This window comes from Macaca mulatta, chromosome 6, assembly GCF_049350105.2.
Source record: "Macaca mulatta isolate MMU2019108-1 chromosome 6, T2T-MMU8v2.0, whole genome shotgun sequence".
Lineage (NCBI taxonomy): Eukaryota > Metazoa > Chordata > Mammalia > Primates > Cercopithecidae > Macaca > Macaca mulatta.
In genome coordinates this window covers 160685272-160707431 of record NC_133411.1, presented here as the reverse complement: position 1 = coordinate 160707431, position 22160 = coordinate 160685272, and the positions used below count along the sequence as shown (strand labels likewise).

Here is a 22160-nt window from a genome sequence, read left to right as displayed (position 1 = left end):
GAAGGAAGCCTGGACAGGTCCCATGTTTCAAAGGTATAGCACAAGGTAACATGTAAGCCAGGGAACCCAGACCAGTTCTTGTACATAGACACTTGGTTACAGCTGGTTTTAGACCCCTGCCCCCAACGCACAGTGGTTGAGAGAACAGCAGCGTAAGCGGCTGGCAGAGGCAAGGAAAGACCAGCAGAGAGAGAGAAAGGAAAGAGTGGGAAAGAGGCAAAGACAGAGAGAGGAAGAGACAGACAAAGAGGGAGTCAAGGAGAGAGAGAGAGAGGGAGAGAGAAAGAGGCAAAAAGAGAGAGGAAGAGACAGAGGCAAAAGGAAAGTCAAAGAGAGAAAGAAGGAGAGAAGTAGTTAAGAAAAAAGAAAAAAAAAGTACCCTATTCCTTTAAAAGCCATCATACCAATTCTAATTTGGACAAAACAAGGTCTTATGAATAGCAAAGGATAATTAAAATCCCAAACTTACAAGGTTTTCAACAAAAGTAAAGTTTGCTAAAAGTTAACAATGTAACATGTATTATAGTAACTTATATTCTTGTGGCCTTAGACAGTCTAGTCCACAGACATAAAAAAAGGTTCACTTTGGAAAAGAATGGTTATCATCTTCGGGAAAAAAAGGGGAAAAAAGGGGGGGGGGGCGGAATTTATATAAAAGGAGTGTCTTATGGTAAATTCTTGTCCTGAAATAAATTAACTGGTTATTTAAAGAAATAAATGTTTGTAATAAGTCAGAAAGTTAAGGCATGTCGAAAAATTGCCTGTAAAAGTCGTGAAGGAGAAAAAAAAGTTATTTTAAAAAGTGTGTTAAAAAAGAATTTATGCAAAAAATGTTTTATAATTTAAAAGTAACTAGGCCTCCTGAATGTAAAACTATTGGGGAAAAAAAACAGTTTATGTGCAAGGTGTATAAGAAAAGCAAAATATACCTTTGGTAAAAGGATTATAAGGAGGCATAAGACTGTACATTTTTACCTACATTAAAAAGTTTAAAAAAAATTTTTTTTTTGTTTTGAAGGTTTAAGCAAGTTTGAAAACGTTAATTGTAAAGAACATTCTGTGTGTAAGCATATTAGCTAAAGTTAAAGAAGTATCATCCAGTTTTTCTGTGAACTGGACATTAAAGTAAAAGCATAACAGGTTTTTCTTAAAGCACCAACCTGTTCTTTAGGAAAAATTATAAAAGATTAAAAAGAGTCTATAAAATCTTACCTTATGGTCAAACATTAAAAATTAAATAAATATATCTACAAGGTTTTATTAAAATTAGGTTTAACATTAATGGCACACTAATATAAAGATAACCTTTAGCTTATCTGGTGTAAAAATCATACAAGAAGCATTGTTAAATGTAAAATGGTGTTTGGCTTTCTTTGGTTTAAAAACTAATAAAAATAGGTGCTAAAGGAAATTTCTCAGTAAAAAGGCACTAAGGACTATAAAGTCCACTCCCAAGGTCCCCACATTTAAAACAAAAGGTCAATTTCTCAAAAATTATATACTTGGTTTATCTTCCACTTTCCTTTCTTGCAAAAAAAACCCAAAAAAACAAAAAACTAAAAGTCTTTTAGCACATGTACCACCCCTAGAATTTCCAGTAAACCAGCACCAGCCTGAAGATCACATTCTCATCAAAAGGTGGAAAGAAGAAAAACTCGAGCCAGCCTGGGAAGGACCCTACCTTGTGCTGCTAACCACCAAGACTGCTGTTCGTACAGCAAAAAAAGGATGGACTCATCACACCCGAGTCAAGAAAGCGCCGCCCCCTCCAGAGTTGTGGGCCATAGTCCCAGGGGAAAACCCTACCAAACTAAAGCTAAGAAAAATTTAATTATTTTAGTGTATTCTATTACTCTTTCTTCTTTCCTCATTCTATTGCTGACCGTCTAGTTATTAATATAACCAAGTCAATTTCGCCACGAACTATTGCATTTAATGCTTGCCTTGTTATACCCTGCGAGGACTTGCCAAGTCAAAAACAGCTTTCTACTTCAGAAAAGTACTTCTGTCCCTCCTGACTCTCCCCAGACTAGGCATTAGTAAACTAGGACCATTTAATCTGAGGAGATTTTGATAAAGACCCCAGTGCCAACCATGAGTGTTGCCCCCTGATGTACAGCTTTCATGCCATAGTTGGTCCAACATTCTGTGGACCACTAAAGAGCAAGGATGGACTGCCCCGACTGGTTTTTGTAATTTCCCTAAAACCATACATTCATTTTACTAGAGGATCATAGAAGTTAAAGACTTAAACTTTAGCAATTAAGACAGGATACCAAGATGCAAATGCCTGGTTAAAATGGATCAAATATTCCATCTGCATGTTAAACAAAAGCAATTGTTATGCTTGTGCACATGGCAGGCCAGAGGCCCAGATTGTCCCCTTTCCACTAAGGTGGTCCTCCAGTCGACCAGGTGTGGGCTGCATGGTAGCTCTTTTCCAGGATTCTACAGCCTGGGGTAATAAGTCATGCCAAGCTCTCTCTCTGCTATATCTCAAAGTCCGGCACACAGCGTTTCAGCCCCTGAGGGCCATCCAACTTCCGTCTCCCAATATTAAGTTCACTTCGTGTCTCTCACGACAGGGAGGAAACAGCATTCCTTGGAGACCTGAAAGGATGCAGTGAGCTTAAGAATTTTCAAGAGCGGGGCCGGGCGCGGTGGCTCAAGCCTGTAATCCCAGCACTTTGGGAGGCCGAGACGGGTGGATCACGAGGTCAGGAGATCGAGACCATCCTGGCTAACACAGTGAAACCCCATCTCTACTAAAAAATACAAAAAAAACTAGCCGGGCAAGGTGGTGGGCGCCTGTAGTTCCCGCTACTCGGGAGGCTGAGGCGGGAGAATGGCGTGAACACGGGAGGCAGAGTTTGCAGTGAGCTGAGATCCGGCCACTGCACTCCAGCTTGGGCGACAGAGCCAGACTCCGTCTCAAAAAAAAAAAAAAAAAAAAAAAAGAATTTTCAAGAGCTTATCAATCAGTCAGCCCTTGTTCATCCCTGAGCAGATGTGTGGTGGTATTGTGGTGGACCTTTACTGGGCACTCTGCTGAATAACTGTAGTGGCACTGTGCTTTAGTCCAATTGGCTATCCCTTTCACCCTGGCATTTCATCAACCAGAAGAAAAAAATAATAATAAGACATCATAAAGCGAGGGAAGCCCCTTATGGGTCTTTCGACTCTCATGTCTATTTAGATGCAACTGGAGTCCCACGAGGAATACCAGATCAATTTAAAGCTTGAAATCAAATAGCTGCAGGATTTGAGTCAATATTTTAGTAGGTGACAGTTAATAAAAATGTAGATTAGATAAACTACATCTATTTACAACCAACAGCAATGAGCTTTTCATGAGTTAAAAGAAAAACTCATGTCGGCCCCAGCCCTGAGACTACCTGACCCGACAAAACTCTTTACACTCTGTGTGTCAGAAAGAGAAAAAATGGCAGTTGGAGTTTTAACCCAGACTGTGGGGTCCTGGCCAAGGCCAGTGGCCTATCTTTCAAAAACAACTAGACAAGGTTTCCAAAGGCTGGCCTAGCAGCAAAGGCCCTGTTAGCACAAGAAGCAGATAAACTAACCCTTAGGCAAAACCTGAATATAAAGACCTCCCTCCCATGCTGTGGTAACTTTAATAAACACCAAAGGACATCATTGGTTAACAAATGCTAGATTAACCAAGTACCAAAGCTTGCTATGTGAAAATTCCCACATAACCACTGAAGTTTGCAACACCCTAAACCCCGCCACCTTGCTCCCAGTATCAGAGAGCCCAGTTGAACATAACTGTGTAGAGGTGCTGGACTCAGTTTATTCTAGCAGGCCCAACCTCCGACACCATCCTTAAACATCAGTAGACTGTGAGCGGTATGTGGACGGGAGCAGCTTCGCCAACCCCTGCAAAGTGACTCTGAAGAAGACGACAAGCCCTGCTCCAGTCACACCCGGAAGCTGACTGGTCCATGCACGGCCGAAGCATGAGGAAACTCATCACAGGTCTCATTTTCCTTAAAATTTGGACTTGTACAGTAAGGACTTCAACTGACCTTCCTCAGACTGAGGGCTGTTCCCTGTGTATATACGTCAAGTCACTGAGGGTAGGACAAAAGGTTGCTATGGTCCTATTATTTTACGGTTATAAGTGTACTGGAACTCTAAAAAGAACTTGTTTGTATAATATTATTCTATACAAGGTATGTAACCCAGGAACTGACCAACCTGATGTGTGTTATGACCCATCTGAGCCTCCCATGACCACAGTTTTTAAAATAAGATTAAGAACTGAAGACTGGTAGGGGCTCATAAACGATATGAGTACAGTGTTAGCCAAAACAGGAAAAAAAAAAAAAAAGGGGGGGGTGCCCAAACAAGTCACCTGAAAATTTGATGCCTGTGCTGTCATTAATAGTAATAAGTTAGGAATAAGGTGTGGTTCTCTTAATTAGAAAAGAGGCTATATGGCAGAAAATAAGTACATCTGTCATAAATTAGGACTGTGTGGAAATAAATGTAAATACTGGTCTTGTGTCATTTAGGCCACTTGGATTAAAAAAAAAGATGAAAAGGATCCAGTCCACCTTCAGAAAGGAAAAAAATGACCCTTCCTGTACTAAGGGTCAATGTAACCCCTTAGAGCTAGTAATAACCAATCCCCTTGATCCTCACTGGAAAAAAAGAGGAGCGTGTGACCTTAGGAATTGATGGGGCCAGACAGGGTCCTCCAGTAAGTATCTTGGTTCAAGGAGAAGTTTACAAATGCTCTCCTGAGCCAGTGTTTCAAACTTTCTATGATGAACTAAATGTGCCAGTACCAGAAATTCCAGGAAAAACAAGAAATTTGTTTTTGCAATTAGCCAAGCATGTAGCACAGTCTCTCAATGTCGCTTCATGTTATGCATGTGGAGGAACTGTAATAAGAGATCAATGGCCATAGGAAGTCTGAGAATTACTACCTACAGACCCAGTTCCTGATGAATTCCCAGCTCAAAAGAATCACCCTGATAATTTCTGGGTCCTAAAATCCTCAATTATAGGACAATATTGCATAGCTAGAGAAGAAAAAGAATTAACTCACCCTGTAGGATGACTTAGTTGTCCAAGACAGAAACCGTATAATGGTACCACAAAAACAGTCACTTGGTGGAGTTAAAAATCACACAGAGAGAAGTCAATTTAGTAAATTCCCAAAGTTGCAAACCGTGTGGACCCACCCGGAGTCCCATCGGGACTGGATAGTCCCCACTGGATTGTACTGGGTATGTGGGCATAGAGCTCATGCCAAATTACCTGACCAGTGGGCAGGTAGTTGTGTTATTGGCACTATTAAACCATCTTTCTTCCTATTGCCCATAAAAACAGGTGAACTCCTGGGCTTCCCTGTCTAGCTTCCCACAAAAAGAGAAGCATAGCTATAAGAAATTGAAAAAAATAAATAAATAAATGGCCCCCTGAGAGAATCATACAATATTATAGGCCTGCTACTTAGGCACAAGATGGCTCGTGGGGATACTGGACCCGCATTTACATGATTAACTGAATCATACGGTTACAAGCTATCTTAAAAATAATCACTAATAAAACTGGCAGAACCTTGACTATTCTGGTCCAGCAAGAAACTCAGATGAGAAATGCTATCTATCAAAATAGATTAGCTCTCGACTACTTGCTAGCTGCTGAAGGAGAGATCTGTAGGAAATTTAACCTTACACATAGATAATCAAGGGCAAGTAGTTGAAAACATAGTTAGAGATATGACAAAACTGACACATGTGCCCATGCAAGTGTGGCATAGATTTGATCCTGAGGCCATGTTTAGAAAATGACTCCCAGCGCTAGGAGGATTTAAAACCCTTATAATAAGAGTTATAATAGTAATAGGAACCTACTTACTGCTCCCTTGTTTGCTACCTGTACTTCTTCGAATGATAAAAAGCTTCATCGCTACCTTAGTTCACTATAATGCACAAGTGTGCTATATGAATCACTATCAATCTGTCTTGCAAGAAGACATGGGTAGTGAAAATGAAAGTGAGAACTCCCACTAATAAAATGAATGAGAGTCTCAAAAGGGAGGATTAAGGGAAGAGACTACCCCTCATATCATCTTATGCCCAATTTCTGCCTCCAAAGAAAGAAGAAGTAAAAACCAAAAGGCAGAAATGAAATCCACAGGCAGACAGCCAGGCACTGCACCCTGGGCCTGGTAGTTAAAGATCGACCCCCTGACCTAATTGGTTCTGTTATCTATAGATTACAGACATTGTATAGGAATACACTGTGAAAATCCCTATCTTGTTTTGTTCCCATCTAATTACTGGTGCATGCAGCCCCTAGTCACATACCCCCTGCTAGCTCAATCACAACCCTCTCATGTGCACCCCCTTAGAGTTGTGAGCCCTTAAAAGGGACAGGAATTGCTCACTCGGGAAGCTCGGCTCTTGAGACAGAAGTCTTGCCAATGCCCTCAGCCAAATAAACCCCTTTTTTAACTTGGTGTCTGAGGAGTTTTGTCTGCTGCTCTTCTTGCTACAGGATTACAGGCACGCGCCACCCAGGCCCGGCTAATTTTTTTGTATTTTTAGTAGAGACGGGGTTTCACTATGTTGGCCAGGCTGGTCTTGAACTCCTGATCTCAGGTGATCCGCCTGCCTCGACCTTGCAAAGTGCTGAGATTAACAGGTGTGAGCCACCGTGCCCAGCAGCAATTTAAAGATCTAATAAAATTGTGTATATCCCCCAAAACAATAATGTCACTTCTTGGTTGATAGCCATGTTTGGTTACAAAGGCATGTGCCAAGATTTTCACTGCAGGTTTGTCAGCATTGCTGGAATATTTAAAACCCGAATGTTCATCATGTTAACTGATGTTAACATTAACTGTTAACATCAGTTAATGTTCATCAACTGATAAGATGCTTAACAGTGATATACACGTAATACAGAATGTTATGCAGCATGCCGGATGTGGTGGCTCACGCCTGTAATCCCAGCATTTTGGGAGGCCGAGGTGGGTGGATCACCTGAGGTCAGGAGTTTGCGCGACCAGCCTGAGCAACATGCGAAACCCCATCTCTACAAAAAAAATTCAAAAACTAGCCGGACGTGGTGGTACACGCCTGTGATCCCAGCACTTTGGGAAGCTGAGGTGGGAAAATCACTTGAGCTCAGAAGGCAGAGGTTGCAGCGAGTGGAGATCTGCACTCCAGCTTGGGCACCAAAGTAAGACTGTCTCAAAAAAAGGAAAACGAAAAGAATTTCTTCTTAAAAAAAAAATACTCTGCAAACGAAGAGTTACTAATAGTCATTGCAGAATTGTTTGTAGTAGAAAGAGGCAGAAAACAACCAAAATATCTGGCTGTATGATACTGGCTACAGTACTACAAAACAGTATACTTACAGTAGACTGTCATGCAGCCATACAGAAAATGGGGTAGATCTACTTGTATAATTACAGAGCAGTCATCAAGAGGTATCAGTAAATGAAGGAAGCAAAGTACAGAATAATGGGAAAAGTATGCTTGGGTTGGTATAATAAAGGAAGAGGGATAGCATGGGGTGATTATGTCCATTAAGACATACGTATTGCTTTAGTTATCTGCACTACACATTTGTTCCCATATGTTTTTGCTGTTATACATGCACAGGTTATGTCTGGAAGGAGTCACAAGAAAATGTTAATGAATATTAATGATTGCTAAGGGAGACGAACTTTGTCTAGGGCAGCAGAGAGTCTTAGTTTTCTCTGTGTACCCTATAGTACTGTGTGATTTTTTTTTTTTTTTTTTGAGACAGGGTCTCGCTCCATCATGCAGCAGGAGTTCAGTGGCACAATCATAGCTCACTGTGACCCCGAACTGCTGGGCTCCAGCAATTCTCTCGCTTCAGCCTCCCTAGTAGCTACAGGTATGCATCATTGTACATAGCTAATTTTTTTTGTAGAGACAGGGTCTCAGTTTGTTGCCCGGGTTGATCTCAAACTCCTGGCCTCAAGTAGTGCTCCTGCCTCAGCCTCCCAAAGTGCTGGGATTACAGGTGTGAGCCACCATGCCTGGCTGTGTGATTTTTTCAAAAAAAAAAAAAATGCCTGTATTATTATTTTAATTAGTATTAGGTGTAGATTTTAATAGTGATATGAGGAACTATAATACAGAAATTTTGATCTTTAAAACAAAAGGGATGTAATACATTAGCCGTTGTAGGTAGGTATATGAGAGGGGTGTTTTTGGCGGGGAGGTTCTTGTTTTTGAGACAAGGTCTCGCTCTGTCACCCAGGCTGAAGTGCACTAGCAAGATCACAGCTTACTTCAGTCTCAACCTCCTGGGTGCAAGTGATCCTCCTACCTCAGCTTCCCAAGTAGCCAGGACCACAGGTATGTATCACCAAGCCCAGCTAATTTTTTTAAATTTTTGTAGAGATAAGGTATCACTGTGTTGCCCAGACTGGTCTTAAACTCCTGGGCTCAAGCAATCCTCCCACCTCAACCTCCCAAAGTGCTGGGATTACAGGCGTGAGCCACTTCACCCAGCCTTACAAGAGGTTTTGAAAATGAGGCATCCACGTTTTAATTCACCTCCCCAAAAACTGCTAACCTCTTTGCCTTTTGCTCCTTACCATGCAAAGATCATACAAAGATCCAGGCCAGGTGTGTTGGCTCATGCCTGTAATCCCAGCAGTTTGGGAGGCTGATGCGGATGGATCACTTGAGGCCAGGAGTTTGAGACCAGCCTGCCCAACATGGTGAAACCCCACCTCTACTAAAAATACAAAAATTAGCCAGGTGCCTGTAATCACAGCTATTCGGGAGGCTGAGGCAGGAGAATCGCTGAAACCCGGGAGGCAGAGGTTGCAGTGAGCCAAGATCATGCCACTGCACTCCAGCCTGGGTGACAGAGCAAGACTCCGGATCAAAAAAATAAAAAAAAAAAAAAGATCATACAGAGATCCAAAGAGGCCCTCTACTGGCTTAGAAAGACATGCCTAATTGCATTCCTCCCTTCTTTGACATTGTATCTTGAAAAGTATCTCACCTCCTCAGACTCTGTGGAGCACTGACCATGGGCCAGGTAACTTGCTAATATTCTTTCCAAGAACGATCTCATTTAATATTCACGACATCCCTATTTCCTGTTTCTCAACTACGAAAACAGGCTCAGAGAGGTAAACAACTCGCCCTTGGTCACATAGCTAGGGCTAGAAGCTAGGACTCTGACTTCAAGTCCATATTCTTTTACCCACTGTCGATACTGCCCAGAGAAGGAAGATACAGTTATGAATACAGAAAACAGGCATAGTCTTCTCAGAAACCCCTGAAAGGCTGGGGCTTTTTCTTCAATATCTCAGGCATGACACCAGATAATGCTGCATAGACAAATTTCCAAGTGATTTGAGAGTTCTGGAGTCCATGGCAAATCCTGATCATCTGCAGCCAGAGCTCTTTGCAAAAGGTTCTTTGCTGCACACTCTGGTACCACATACTAAAAGTCCTCACCTCCTGTGGCTTAGAAGAGGAATAACTAACATAGCATTTATATCAAGCACCTATTATGTGACAGTCACAGTGCTAGTTACAGTTTTTCAAGACATCCTTACAAAAACTCTATGAAGTATCAACTCTTTTACAGATGTAGAAACTATGACTCGGAAAGGCTAAATGACTGGCCCATAGCTGGAAAGGGGCAGAGCTCAGAATCAGACTCAGGTTTATATCACTTGAAATTCAAAGCCCAATAAGGAAAAAAGAAACAAGAATAAAATATACATAAGACCTAATCGAAGGCCAGGCCCAGTGGCTCAGGCCTGTAATCCCAGCATTTTGGGAGGCTGAGTTGGACAGATCACTTGAGGCCAGGAGTTCGACACCAGCCTGTCCAACATGGTAAAACCCCGTCTCTACTAAAAATACAAAAAATAGCCGGATGCAGTGATGCATGCCTGTAATCCCAGCTACTCAGGAGGCTGAGGCAGGAGAATCGCTTGAACCCAAGGGGTGAAAGTTACAGTGAGCTGAGATTGTGCCACTGCACTCCAGCCTGGGTGACAGAGTGAATAAGACTCTGTCTTTAAAAAAAAACCACACAAACAAAAACAAAAACAAAAAAACTCATCTCATCTTCAAACGGCTCATTTCAACAGATAGGGATACCCCTGAGCTGAATATTTTGAGTGTTGTCTTATTGCTCACCACAGCACGATGAGCTACATCTAATTATTATCTTTATTTTACAAGAGAAGAGACAGGGTCAGAGAGATTAAATGCCTGAAACAGCGAGGAACTGAACACAGGTTTGTCTGGGTTGTCTCATTAAACACATCTTTAGAAACCTGAAGCCCCAGGGGTACAGAGAACAAAGGAGGAAGAGGACAGCATGGCAAATGTTCCCTGACCATTGGCTGCTATTTTGGGAGTCCATAAAGAGTGCTGGGGACTATGATGGCTTCTATAATGATCACTGTCCCCTCACATGGCAGAAGGGCAAAAAGGGCTTACAGTACTCCGTTCAACATCTTTTATAAATTCTCTAATCCCATCCATGAGGGTTCTTCCCCCATTACTTAATCACTTCCAAAAGGCCCCACTTCTTAATACTATCACATTGGCAGTTAGGTTTCAACATATGAATTTTGGCGGGACACTTTCAGATCAGTGCCATTCTATACGGTGACTCTCTCTCAAACCAGGTCCTTGAGCAAAAGCAATTTGCACAGAGCCACTCCTCCAACTTCAACCCACTCAGCCAGTTATGGGCGTATCACATGAGAAATAAATCTTTGTTGTTTTAAGCCATTGAGGTTTTGGGATTGTTTGTTACTACACTATTACTTGGCCTATCCTGCCAGTTATAGACATGTTTCCAGATCTTTCAGTTTTTCAGGAGATATTAAAAATCTAGGTTATGTGACTCAGTGTTCTTTTTTTAAAAACATTTACTAATAGTACAAAAACTTTTTGGTCTCACTTAAAAAATACAATGTAAATATTCTGAGGACTTTAGTTGAATAGGTTTCACCCTTTTTATTAATATTATTATTATTGAGATGGAGTCTCCCTTTGTTGCCCAGGCTTGAATGCAGTGGTGCGATCTCAGCTCACTGCAACCTCCACCTCCAGGGTTCAAGTGATTTTCCTGCCTCAGCCTCCCAAGTAGCTGGGATTACAGGTGCCCACCACAACTCCCAGCTAATTTTTGTACTTTTACTAGAGACGGGGTTTTGCCATGTTGGCCAGGCTGGTCTTGAACTCCTGACCTCAAGTGATCTGCCTGCCTCTGCCTCTCAAAGTCCTGGGATTACAGGTGTGAGCCACCCACCGCACCTGGCCATCACCCTTTTTAAAAACTTCTTTATGCCAGGTGCAGTGGCTCACGCCTGTAATCCCAACACTTAGGGAAGGCCAAGGCAGGAGGATTGCTTATGAGACCAACCTGGTCAACATGCCAAGACCCCCATCTCTACAAAAATACAAAAAAAAAAAAATTAGCTGGGTGTGGTGGCATGCACCTGTGGTCCCAGCTACTCAGGAGGCTGAGGTCGGGGGATCGCTTGAGCCCAGGAGGTCACAGCTGCAGTGTGCCATGTTCACGCTACCACACACCAGCCTAGGTGACAGAGCAAGACCCTGTCTCAAAAAATAAAAATTAAAAACTAGAATTTTTATTTTTAAAAATGCTTTTCCTAGGCTTGTAATAAGAAAGCAACTAATTTTACATGTCAGTCTAGAAGTAAATTTATTTTTATATTGAGACAGGGTCTTGCTCTGTCGCATAGACTATAGTGGCATGATCACGGCTCAGTGCAGCCTTGACCTCCTGGGCTCAAGTGATCCTCCCACCTCAGCCTCCCAAGTAGCTGGGACTACAGGCACACAACACCATGTCCAGCTAAATTTTAAATTTTTCGTGGAGATGGAGTCTCACCATGTTGCCGGGCTGGTCTTGAACCCCTGGACTCAAGCAATTCTCCTGCCTGGGACTCTCAAAGTGTTGGGATTACAGGCGTGAGCCACCATGCCCTATTTTTTTTTTTGAGACGGAGCCTCGCTCTGTCACCCAGGCTAGAGTGCAGTGGCCGGATCTCAGCTCACTGCAAGCTCCGCCTCCCGGGTTTACGCCATTCTCCCGCCTCAGCCTCCTGAGTAGCTGGGACTACAGGCGCCCGCCACCTCGCCCGGCTAGTTTTTTGGTTTTTTTTAGTAGAGACGGGGTTTCATTGTGTTAGCCAGGATGGTCTTGATCTCCTGACCTTGTGATCCGCCCGTCTCGGCCTCCCAAAGTGCTGGGATTACAGGCTTGAGCCACCGCGCCCGGCCCCTATTTTTTAATTGTGGTAAAACGTACAGAACATAAAATTCCTCTATAATTCAGTGGCATTAAGTATATTCACAATGTTGTACAAGCATACTCAGGGTTCTTAACTGTTGTCAACTAATCAAAAAATACTTTGAATACTTTAGGAACTGAATGAAATGTGTCTGTAGACCCAGTTCTGCCAGCATGCGGCTCTGCAGGACACCATGCTGCCTCTCCCAAGCCTGCAGTCCATGCTCCCTCAGCTTCCACTTCATAGCCCTTCTCTTCTCATGCATGACTTGGCTGCTCTGAGGGCCCTTTCAGCTCAGAATCTTTGGTCCTAGATAAAGGGGTTCCTTGATGGATAAAGCAGTGAGGCAAATAGTGTATACCTGCGTTATCATACAACAAACAGACACTTGGTTTCCTGCGGTGGGGAAAGCAGGGAGCAGACAAGCAGCTACAAAACCTTTCTTTGCAAAGAATTAAACTCCCCAGCATCTGTCAAAGAAAGAGTCATCCCAGGAGGCTGGGTCTAGAGGTAGATGATACCAGGAGGAACCCACCATCTATACATACCTACAGTGCGTACATTCCTATCCTCACAACAACACTGTCAGCCAGAAAGGGCAGGGATTCTATATGCCCATTTGCCAGGCTCATTGGCTTAGAGATGGCTCATTGCCTATAATCTCAGCACTTTGGGAGGCCAAGGTGGGCGGATCACAAGGTCTGGCCAACAAGGTCAGGCTGGTTCGAGACCAGCCTGGCCAACATGGTGAAACCTTGTCTCTACTAAAAATACAAAAATTAGCCGGGCAGGGTGGTGCACGCCTATCATCCCAGCTACTTGGGAGGCTGAAGCAGGAGAATTGCTTGAACCCAGGAGGCAGACGTTTCAGTGAGCAAAGATTGCGTCACTGCACTCCAGCCTGGGCGACAGAGCAAGACTCCATCTCGAAGAGGAAAAAAAAAAAAAAAGGCAAGAAAGAAAAGGATTGATATGTACTGTTAAGGAATAATCTTTTTTTTCTTTTTCTTTTCTTTTCTTTTTTTAAAATACAGGGTCACATTCTGTCACCCAGGCTGGAGTGCAGTGGTGTAATTATAGCTCAGTGCAGCCTTGACCTCCTAAGCTCAAGTGATGCTCCCACCTCAGTCTCCTGAGTAGCTGGGACCACAGGCATATGCCACCACACCTGGCTAATTTTTGTGTTTTTTGTAGAGCTGGGGTTTCACCATGTTGCTAGTCTGGTCTTAAACTCCTGGGGTTAAGTGATCCTCCCACCTGGGCCTCTTAAAGCAATGGGATTAGAAGTATGAGCCACTGCACCTGGCCCAGGAATAACCTCTAAGATATTTTATAAAGTGAGAAAAGCAGGGTGCAAAACTGCATATAGTATGCCTTTTGTTTAAGAAGGAGAGGTCAGGGTAGGAGGGAGACCTACTTTTCACTGTATGCTACTTTGTGTTATTTGAAAATTAAACAGTAGGCACATTGGGATTCCACCTGCAAATCCTACACTTATCCAAGGTAACTTCTAGTAACATTGGCTGTAGTTGATTTCAGGCTTATTTTTATGTAAATACACGGAATGTATGTATATCTTTATGCAGGAACTACAGTCTGGCATATTTTCTTCTCTTTAATAGGCCTTTATTTGCGATCTTTAACAGATCTTCATAAAGCTGTCTTCTCTTTAAATTGCTGTCTCTAGGCTTAGCCATACCCCCAACTCCTACCCCTAATTCTCTAAAACATGCCGTGGGTGGCTCGCCCTGTGCACTGTTGCCTTTGGGAAGGATTTCGTTCCCTCATGGCCACCCTCCACCTTCCCTCATGGCAATCTGGCTATCCCTAGCCCCAGTGTAAAGTTGCACCCAGGACTACCAAGATGCTAAGCCTTGCCTCTACAGGACCTAATGTGCCAGCACCCTCCTTCCCTCTCCTCCTCGCCCCCATCCCTTCCATCTTTAGGGAATTCCTGGCAGGTTGGGTAGGGGATGAATGGTTAAGGGGTATTTTGTGAGCAGGGGAAAACCCAGTGCCAGGGAGGCCAACCGAGGGCCTAGCAATTAGAGAATACTTATATATTTTGGTGCCTACCATGTGCCAAGCAATGTGCTTAGAAGTCTGCATACATTACACGTATTCCAACAATACCACAAAGTAGGTTTCCTGGAGGGAACCATGTGTCCTTGTTTGCCTGAAACAGTCATGGTGTTTGCCTGTTGTCCTGGCAAAATTATTAATAGCATCTCCTTTCTCTAGCAAAAGGTTTAGATAAAAAAAATTGTATAGTCACCTTAACTGTCCCCATCTTATACGTGAGGATATTGAGGCTTAGAGAGGTAAGTTCATCTGCCCAGGGTCACACGGCTGGTAAATGATAGAGCTGAGATTAAAACTCTAGTCAGTATGGCTCTGTTAGGGACTGAACTCTGACATGGACATGAATGGTGTTCCCCAAAATTCCTATGTTGATACCCTAACCCCCAATGCGACTGCATTTAGAGACAGAGCCTGTAATAGGGCGATAAAGGCTAACTGAGGTCCAGATTATTGCCTCCTCCCCAGGCCGCCTCTCTTCCACAACCACCCCCACCCCACTGCAGTCAGGGCCCTTCCTCCTCTGCCACGACAGCTCTGCTAACCCGGCACTATCACTGCTTGCGTCCTTCGCAGCCTCCTGCTACATCTTTTACACCGCTGCGTCCTCGTTGGCTGGCGCTCAATAGACATTGACTCGGTGAATAAATGAGTGAAACTGTCCTTTTAGGGATGGATGAATCTGTCCTATTCAAGGCGGTGCCCTTTTCTGGTATTCCCTAACACAAGCTTGACCCGAAGTAGGCGTTCTGAAAAAGGCCGACAGTCGATGGAGGCCAACGCAGCGCTCCTCTCACCTCCTCTCTCCGTCCAGGCCGGGTGACCATAAGCGCGGCCAGCGGAAAGGAGGCGGTGCGGCCGGCAGGGTTGAGGCCCGGAGGGGGCGGGGCCTCCCTCGCGACCTGGCCCGGAGAGGGTGGGGCTTCCGGGAAGGTGCCTCTAGCACGCACTCTCGGAAGCGCAGCCGAACCCGCCCTCCGAGCCCAGAGGCGCTGCTGCCACCGCCGCCCCGCTGCCGCTGCCTTAGTTATGCCGGTGAGTGGTTGCGCCGTGCCCGCCACGCACACTTGCAGTCCCCGGGTTCCTCCTTGGCTGCACAACAGCTTGACCGGATGCTTCTCTTGAAGGGCTCAGCTTACCCCACCCAGCCCCCAGCTTTTGCGACCCTTCAGAAAATGGGATCCGAAGGGAGTTTAATCTAGGAGCCAGGCTTCAAAACGTCGGAGCTGGAAGGCCTCCAGGGGCGACAAGCCCACACCTTTCCTGCGTACACGGAGAAACAGACCCAGAGAGGGGGCAGGGGGTCGCTCAGCAGGACGCGGGGAGTTGGTGGCCAGCGGGAACTGAGACGCCTACTCCCTGAGCCTTCCTCTTGGCTGCCCCGCCCGCTTAGCTGGCCTGAAGGAGGGCGGGAGGCTCTGGGCATGGGGATGGACCCGGTTATTCCCTCACGGACCGGGCAGGTTTTCAGAGGTTCATGATTTTTTCTAAATTTTCCTGCCACTATGGCTTACTTTTCAAATCAGCTCTGGGCGACTCTGAATGGAGACACTTTGTCAGCCTGAACCCATAAGCCCCAGAGAGGTTCAGGAACCCCCCTCAAAGTCACCAGTTGCTCAGTGGCAAGAGTCTGGGAAGTCAGTCTGAGCCTGCCTTTGCAGATCACTCAGTATATTGTTGCTCGTGGTCTCGTTTTTTATATAAAAAAGAATTGAGGGCTTTGACAGATAAAAATATAAAAAACCCAGTAACTTATTCCAGGTCGTGTTGAAGTTGGCAGAGCCAGGATTCAGCTCCTTATCCTTAGGCTCCCCATCTCTCCAGGCCTGACCACATCGGAGGTGCCTGGCAAAAGCAGTCATACCGGCTTGGGAAGATGCTCTGATCTCAGTTGCATCTTGGTTAGGGTCATGTGGTGTTTAGCATTTTCTTCGAGGTGCGTAATTCATGGCTCTGGGCCAGGTGGATATCAAGAGGTATCCCACAGATGCCATGTGTCTTAGCAGCCTGTCCTTTGGGAGCTGACAGGTGAGCCTGACGCCCCCTGGGCAGAGCCACTAACATCTCAGGTGTCATTTCCCTTGGACCTTGCCAGGTGCCTTGAGACAAATCCTCCAACAACAAAGTATGGATAAGGAATCTGACAGAATCAGCCCTACCAGTTGAGCAAGTCAGCCTGTGGCAATGGTAGAAGACAGTATTAATCTCCCTGGGACTTAGAGAGTGAAGGTCACCAGGATTTTTTGTGGGGGGTGGCAGTGAGGAAAAGTCCAGCTTGATCATCAGTGTATTCTGTATCTTCTGGGGATTTTGACAAAAGACCCTCTGGAGCAAATGATGGGAATGAGGAGGGCGCTTGGCACCATGTACCACAAGATGAGCAGCTGAAGGAAGGAGGGTGTTAGTCAAGGGACTGCCTTAAAACTGGAAAGGGAAGAAAAAAACATATATATATGTTAATATGTATATATACTGGGAGACAATGCGAGACTCCGTCTCAAAAAAAGAAAAAAAAATCGTCCCACTTACTTCGCCCAGGCTGATCTTGGCTCACTGCAAGCTCCGCCTCCCGGGTTCACGTCATGCTGCCTCAGCCTCCTGAGTAGCTGGGACTACAGGCACCAGCCACCACGCCCAGCTAATTTTTTTTTGTATTTTTGGTACTGACGGGTTTCACCATGTTAGCCAGGATGGTCTTGATCTCCTGACCTTGTGATCTGCCTGCCTCGGCCTCCCAAGGTGCTGGGATTACAGGCATGAGCCACTGTGCCCGGCCCCCACTTACTGACTTTTAAAACCTACTTTAAAATCTACCCATTTTATAAGTCTTTATGAAAGACCCCAGAGGCCTTGAGGAACCAGAACTACCCAGTTATGCATCCGGTGGTAGAGCCAATCTTGAGCTTCTCCTATAAAGAAGTGATTACTCTGTCCATGAAATAGTTTTTCCATCACCCTCAAATTTATTTTTGCCCCTCAGAGGTGGAGGAGGAGAGCACTGAACTGTAATGTTTATACCCAGCAGCTGATTTCTGACTTCTGACCTTTATACTGTAGGGGATGGGACCTACTCCCTATAATCAGCAACTGAAAGTTTCAGGTATTTGTTGACTTCAGGTCCTTGGGCAGCAAAAAACTGTGCTCCCTAAAAATGTATTTCTAGTTTCGGAGCTTCTGCTGAGAGTCACGGTTATGAGAGCTGGTGGTGTACTTTGCTATTCCAGAACGAGCAGGATTTCCCTGGAGCGAAGAAAGCCTAGGTTCATATTCCATACTCAGTAGGTATTTGCCACATGACTGCAGGCCACTTAGTGAACTCTTGGGAACTTCACTTTCCTCCTGAGTGAAATAAGATAAATAGCTTTCTTTCCAGGCTCAGTGAGGACTAGCTTAGATACTGTATAAAGACAATTTGACATATAATAGACAATCAGTAGATTTAGCTCTTAGGTTGATCTTGCAAACCCTTCCAAACTTTGGCTCAGTATATAAGTGCAAACCATTGATTAATCAATTTTCTGCTGGTTATCCTAGAGCAAGACTCAGCAAATTTTTTTTTACAAGGCCCAGATAGTAAACATTTTAGTCTTCACAAACCACAGGATCTCTGGTACAACTACTCAACCCTGCCATTCTAGTGCAAAAGTAAACAAGTGAGTTTGGCTATGGTTTTTTGTTTTTGATTCTTTTTTTTTTTTTTTTTTTGAGACAGAGTGTTGCTCTCTCGCCAGGCTGGAGTGCAGTGGCATGATCTCGGCTCACTGTAACCTCCGCCTCCCAGGTCAAGTGATTCTCCTGCCTCAGCCTCCTGAGTAGCTGAGATTACAGGCGCACGCCACCGCTACCAGCTAATTTTTGTATTTTTAGTAGAGACGGGGTTTCACCATGTTGGCCAGAATGGTCTCGATCTCTTGACCTCATGATCCTCCTGCCTCTGCCTCCCAAAGTGCTGGGATTACAGGCATGAGCCACCACACCTGGCCTCAGTTTGGCTATGTTTTAACAAAACCTTTTACCTTGTAAAACAGGTAGCTTGTATTGTGCCAATCCATGTTCTAGAGCATCATCATTTTTTTTTTTTTTTTGCAAAACATTTTTTTTTTGTTTTAAATTAAATGGAGCCATGATCTCACTGTATTGCCCAGGCTAGTCTCAAAATCCTGGGTTCAAGTGATCCTCCCATTTCAGCCTCCCAAAGTGTTGGGATTACAGGTGTAAGCCACTGCACCCAGCCTTTAGATTTTTATTTATTTATTTATTTTGAGACAGAGTCCTGCTCTGTTGCCCAGGCTGGAGTGCAGTGGCATGATCTTGGCTCACTGCAGCCTCCGCCTTCTGGGTTCCAGCTATTCTCCTGCCTCAGCCTCCCAAGTAGCTGGGATTACAGGCACCTGCCATTATGCCTGGCTAATTTTTTTCTATTTTTAGTAGAGAGACAGGTTTTACCATGTTGGCCTGACTGGTCTCGAACTCCTGACCTCAGGTGATCTGCCTGCCTCAGCCTCCCAAAGTGTTGAGATTATAGGCATGAGCCACATTGCCCTGCCTAAAAAATTTTTTAATAGAGGAGAGCATCATCTCAACTGTAATGTGGGCAGGAATGACTTGGGTGTCTTGTTAAAATGAGGATTCTGATTCCGGACTTCTGGGAAGGGACCTGAGATTGTGCATTTCTGGCAGGCTGTCAGGTGATGATCGTATTGTTCGGTTGAGGACCACATTTTAAACACAAGATTTTGTAATACCTACTACAAATCATTCTTTCCAGAATTTGTTATTGTTGCTGTCTTTGAATAGTCATGAAACGATGAAAAAATCAGAGATGTTTAGAAGAAAGACTGACCATTTTCTTTAAGGCAGACTTTGCAGATTTGGCCTTAATAAAAGTAGTAGTTTACTAGTCACAAAGGTCATACAGTCTACACTGGAAAATCGAGCTGCTTAACTCTTGGTCTTGGTTTCCTCTGTAGAGCACAATGACAATCCAGACTCAGAGGTGTTTAGAGACTTAGAAAGAGTTTGAGAAGCCACTTAGTCACTTTATTTTCAGGTTTGTAGTTTTGCCTCCCTGTCTCTCCCCAGTAGGTTAAAAATGGGGAGTGGCAGGGCCTGCTCCACATCCACAGAGCCAGTTGAGGCAGGTGTCTGGGAGCTGCACTTTACACAAGGTCCCCAGATTCTTCCTATGCATGCTGAAGTTGAAAAAAAACTGAGTTAGCTAATACCCTTTTGGTATAGATTAGGGAACTAGAGCCCTTCTGGAGCAGAGATTTTGCCTGTGATTTTCTAGCAAGATATATCGCTACACCCAGAATTCCAATTGAGGTAATAGACTTGAAATATTTTGAAGTGCTCCGTGAAAAATGTAGCCATTGATTTTTGAAGGGAAACAGGAGAGACAAATGGAAGAAATTAATAATAACCCAATAGCTAATTTTTTTTTTTTTTTTTTTTGAGACGGAGTCTCGTGCTGTCACCCAGGCTGGAGTGCAGTGGCCGGATCTCAGCTCACTGCAAGCTCCGCCTCCCGGGTTCACGCCATTCTCCTGCCTCAGCCTCCCGAGTAGCTGGGACTACAGGCGCCCGCCACCTCGGCCGGCTAGTTTTTTGTATTTTTTAGTAGAGACGGGGTTTCACCGTGTTAACCAGGATGGTCTCGATCTCCTGACCTTGTGATCCGCCCGTCTCGGCCTCCCAAAGTGCTGGGATTACAGGCTTGAGCCACCGCGCCCGGCCCAACCCAATAGCTAATTTTTTACCCAATGGAACCTAGTACTAGGCTCTAATTTCCTTAATGTATTAGTTATCTGTTTCTCCTTAGTAATTATCCCAAAACTTTGTAGTAAACAACAAATATATTTATAGTAATTCACACAGTTTCTGAGACTCAGGAATTTGGGAACAGCTTGGCCTAGTGGCTCCAGCTCAGAGGCTCTCATAAAGTTGGAGTGAGATGTTAGCTGGAGCTGCATTCATCTGAAGACTTGACTGGAGCTGCAGAATCCAGTTTCGAGATGGCTCACTCACATGCTTGTTAGCTTGAGGGTTGGGTCTCTCACTTTGTGGACCTCTCCTTATGGTTACTTGAATATCTTTATGATTTGGTAGCTGACTTCCTCTAGTGCAAGTGACCCCTGAAAGAGAGCAAGACAGAAGTCACAGTGTCTTTTATGACATTGTGATATCTTCAGAAGGCACATAACCTCACTTCAAGCCATATTCTATAAGACACACAGACTAACCCGAGACATTTGGAATGGGATTACTCAAGGGCATAAATACCAGAGGCAGAGATCATTGAGGCCATCTTGGATGCTGGCTACCACACTTAAAATCCTGTGTTCATCCCATTCACAAATCTAGAGAGGGACTCTTACCCCCAATGTTCAGATGTGGAAACTAAGGCACAGAGAAGTAACTTATTGATGATCATGCAATTAGTAGTGTCAGAACTGGTATCTGAAGCCAGATTTATCTAATTTGAGATTGTCTCATTTCCAGAGATTTTAAAATAAAGTATTGGTTTATGTAATCTTTGTGTGAAAGCAAAGGAAAAGACCCAGAAGTTCAAACCAGCCATGTCAATTATCCATTGACTCAAAAATATGTTTTAAGCACCTACTCTGTCCAGGCACTGTTCCAAGTATTAGGAATCCAGCAGTGAACTGAACAAAACTTTGTCTGTCTTCTGGGTGCTTACCTTCAGACCCTTGATCTGTTAGATATCCTGGAGACTGTAGAATGTAGAGCTTACATGAAGACTAGGAGCCGGGGATCCCTTCCTGCCTGGCCTCCAACCCACTGGGGAGCCCAGGCAATCCTTTCTCTTCCCTGGACCCAGATGCTGCCTCTGAGAATGCGGCCCTTGGATGAAAGCAGAATCACCTGGGATAATGACTAGACATAACAGATTCCCCAGCCCAGACCTGCTGACCAGAACCTGTAGTTTTTGCAAGCTGCAGGTGACTCTAGTGCAGAAAATAATTTTCTAGTTCATAAGTGGGCCCACCAGAACAGCATTGTTAGAAGTATGGGGGCCCATCCCTGTCAGAGTTATTGGTGGCCCTGAGACAAAGCTCATAGCTCAAGAATCAGTGCTTTGAAGGTAGGACTGGGAAAAAGCATTTTAAACTAGATCTCCAGGTGATTCTAATCACTGTGTGCCAGACACTGCTAAAGGATTTATGGGGATGATTCCATTGAATACCACCTATGAGGTAGAAACTCTTAGCTGCTCTATAGTTGAAGAGACTGGGGCTCAGAAACAGGCTCCTGATGAGTCTGATGCCAACCAGGTCCTACCCAGTCTCTCTGCCTTCTCTTTTGACCCTGAGTGGGCCTGTCTGCTGGCACTGTGTGTGGGTCACTCTGCAGGGCTCGGGTCATGCTCCCCCTTTGTTTCAGAAGCACGTGTTCTCTGTGGACATGACCTGTGGAAGCTGTGCTGAAGCTGTCTCTCGGGTCCTTGATAAGCTTGGAGGTGAGTGAGTGGCCCTCAGTTAGGGGTGGGATAGAGGAGACAGATGCACTTATACCATGTTCAGATGCATGCAGATGTTGCAGGAGAGGCTTTGGGTTAAGCTGATCATAACAGTAAAACTAAAATGTATTGAGTACTTAGCACGTACCAACTACTCTTGTTAGTTTCTTATGTGGATCACATCATTTAATCCTAACCACAGCCATTTCAGATAGCTTGTTTGACTAGCTCCATGTTAAACAGGAGACAGCTGAAATTCAGAGACGTTAACTTATCTGGGATCAC

The 22160-nt window shown here is 44.5% G+C and overlaps 1 protein-coding gene across 6 annotated transcripts in view; it reads left to right on the top strand.

The window, feature by feature from the left end:
* The first annotated feature begins 15343 nt into the window (after positions 1–15343).
* Positions 15344–22160, top strand: part of ATOX1 (antioxidant 1 copper chaperone) — a 29202-nt gene continuing 22385 nt past the window's right edge. For 3 of the 6 annotated variants that reach the window (XR_013394964.1, XM_077937364.1, XM_015141270.3), the window contains exons 1-2: positions 15344–15430; positions 21803–21875. Coding sequence is in view for 4 of the 6 variants with exons in the window: in XM_077937364.1 (XP_077793490.1) it covers positions 15425–15430; positions 21803–21875 (79 nt within the window). In the remaining 2 variants the exon portion in view is untranslated. Of the gene's footprint in view, positions 15431–21799; positions 21876–22160 lie in introns of all 6 variants that reach the window. The other 3 variants (XR_013394963.1, XM_077937363.1, XM_015141269.3) reach the window with 1 other exon arrangement.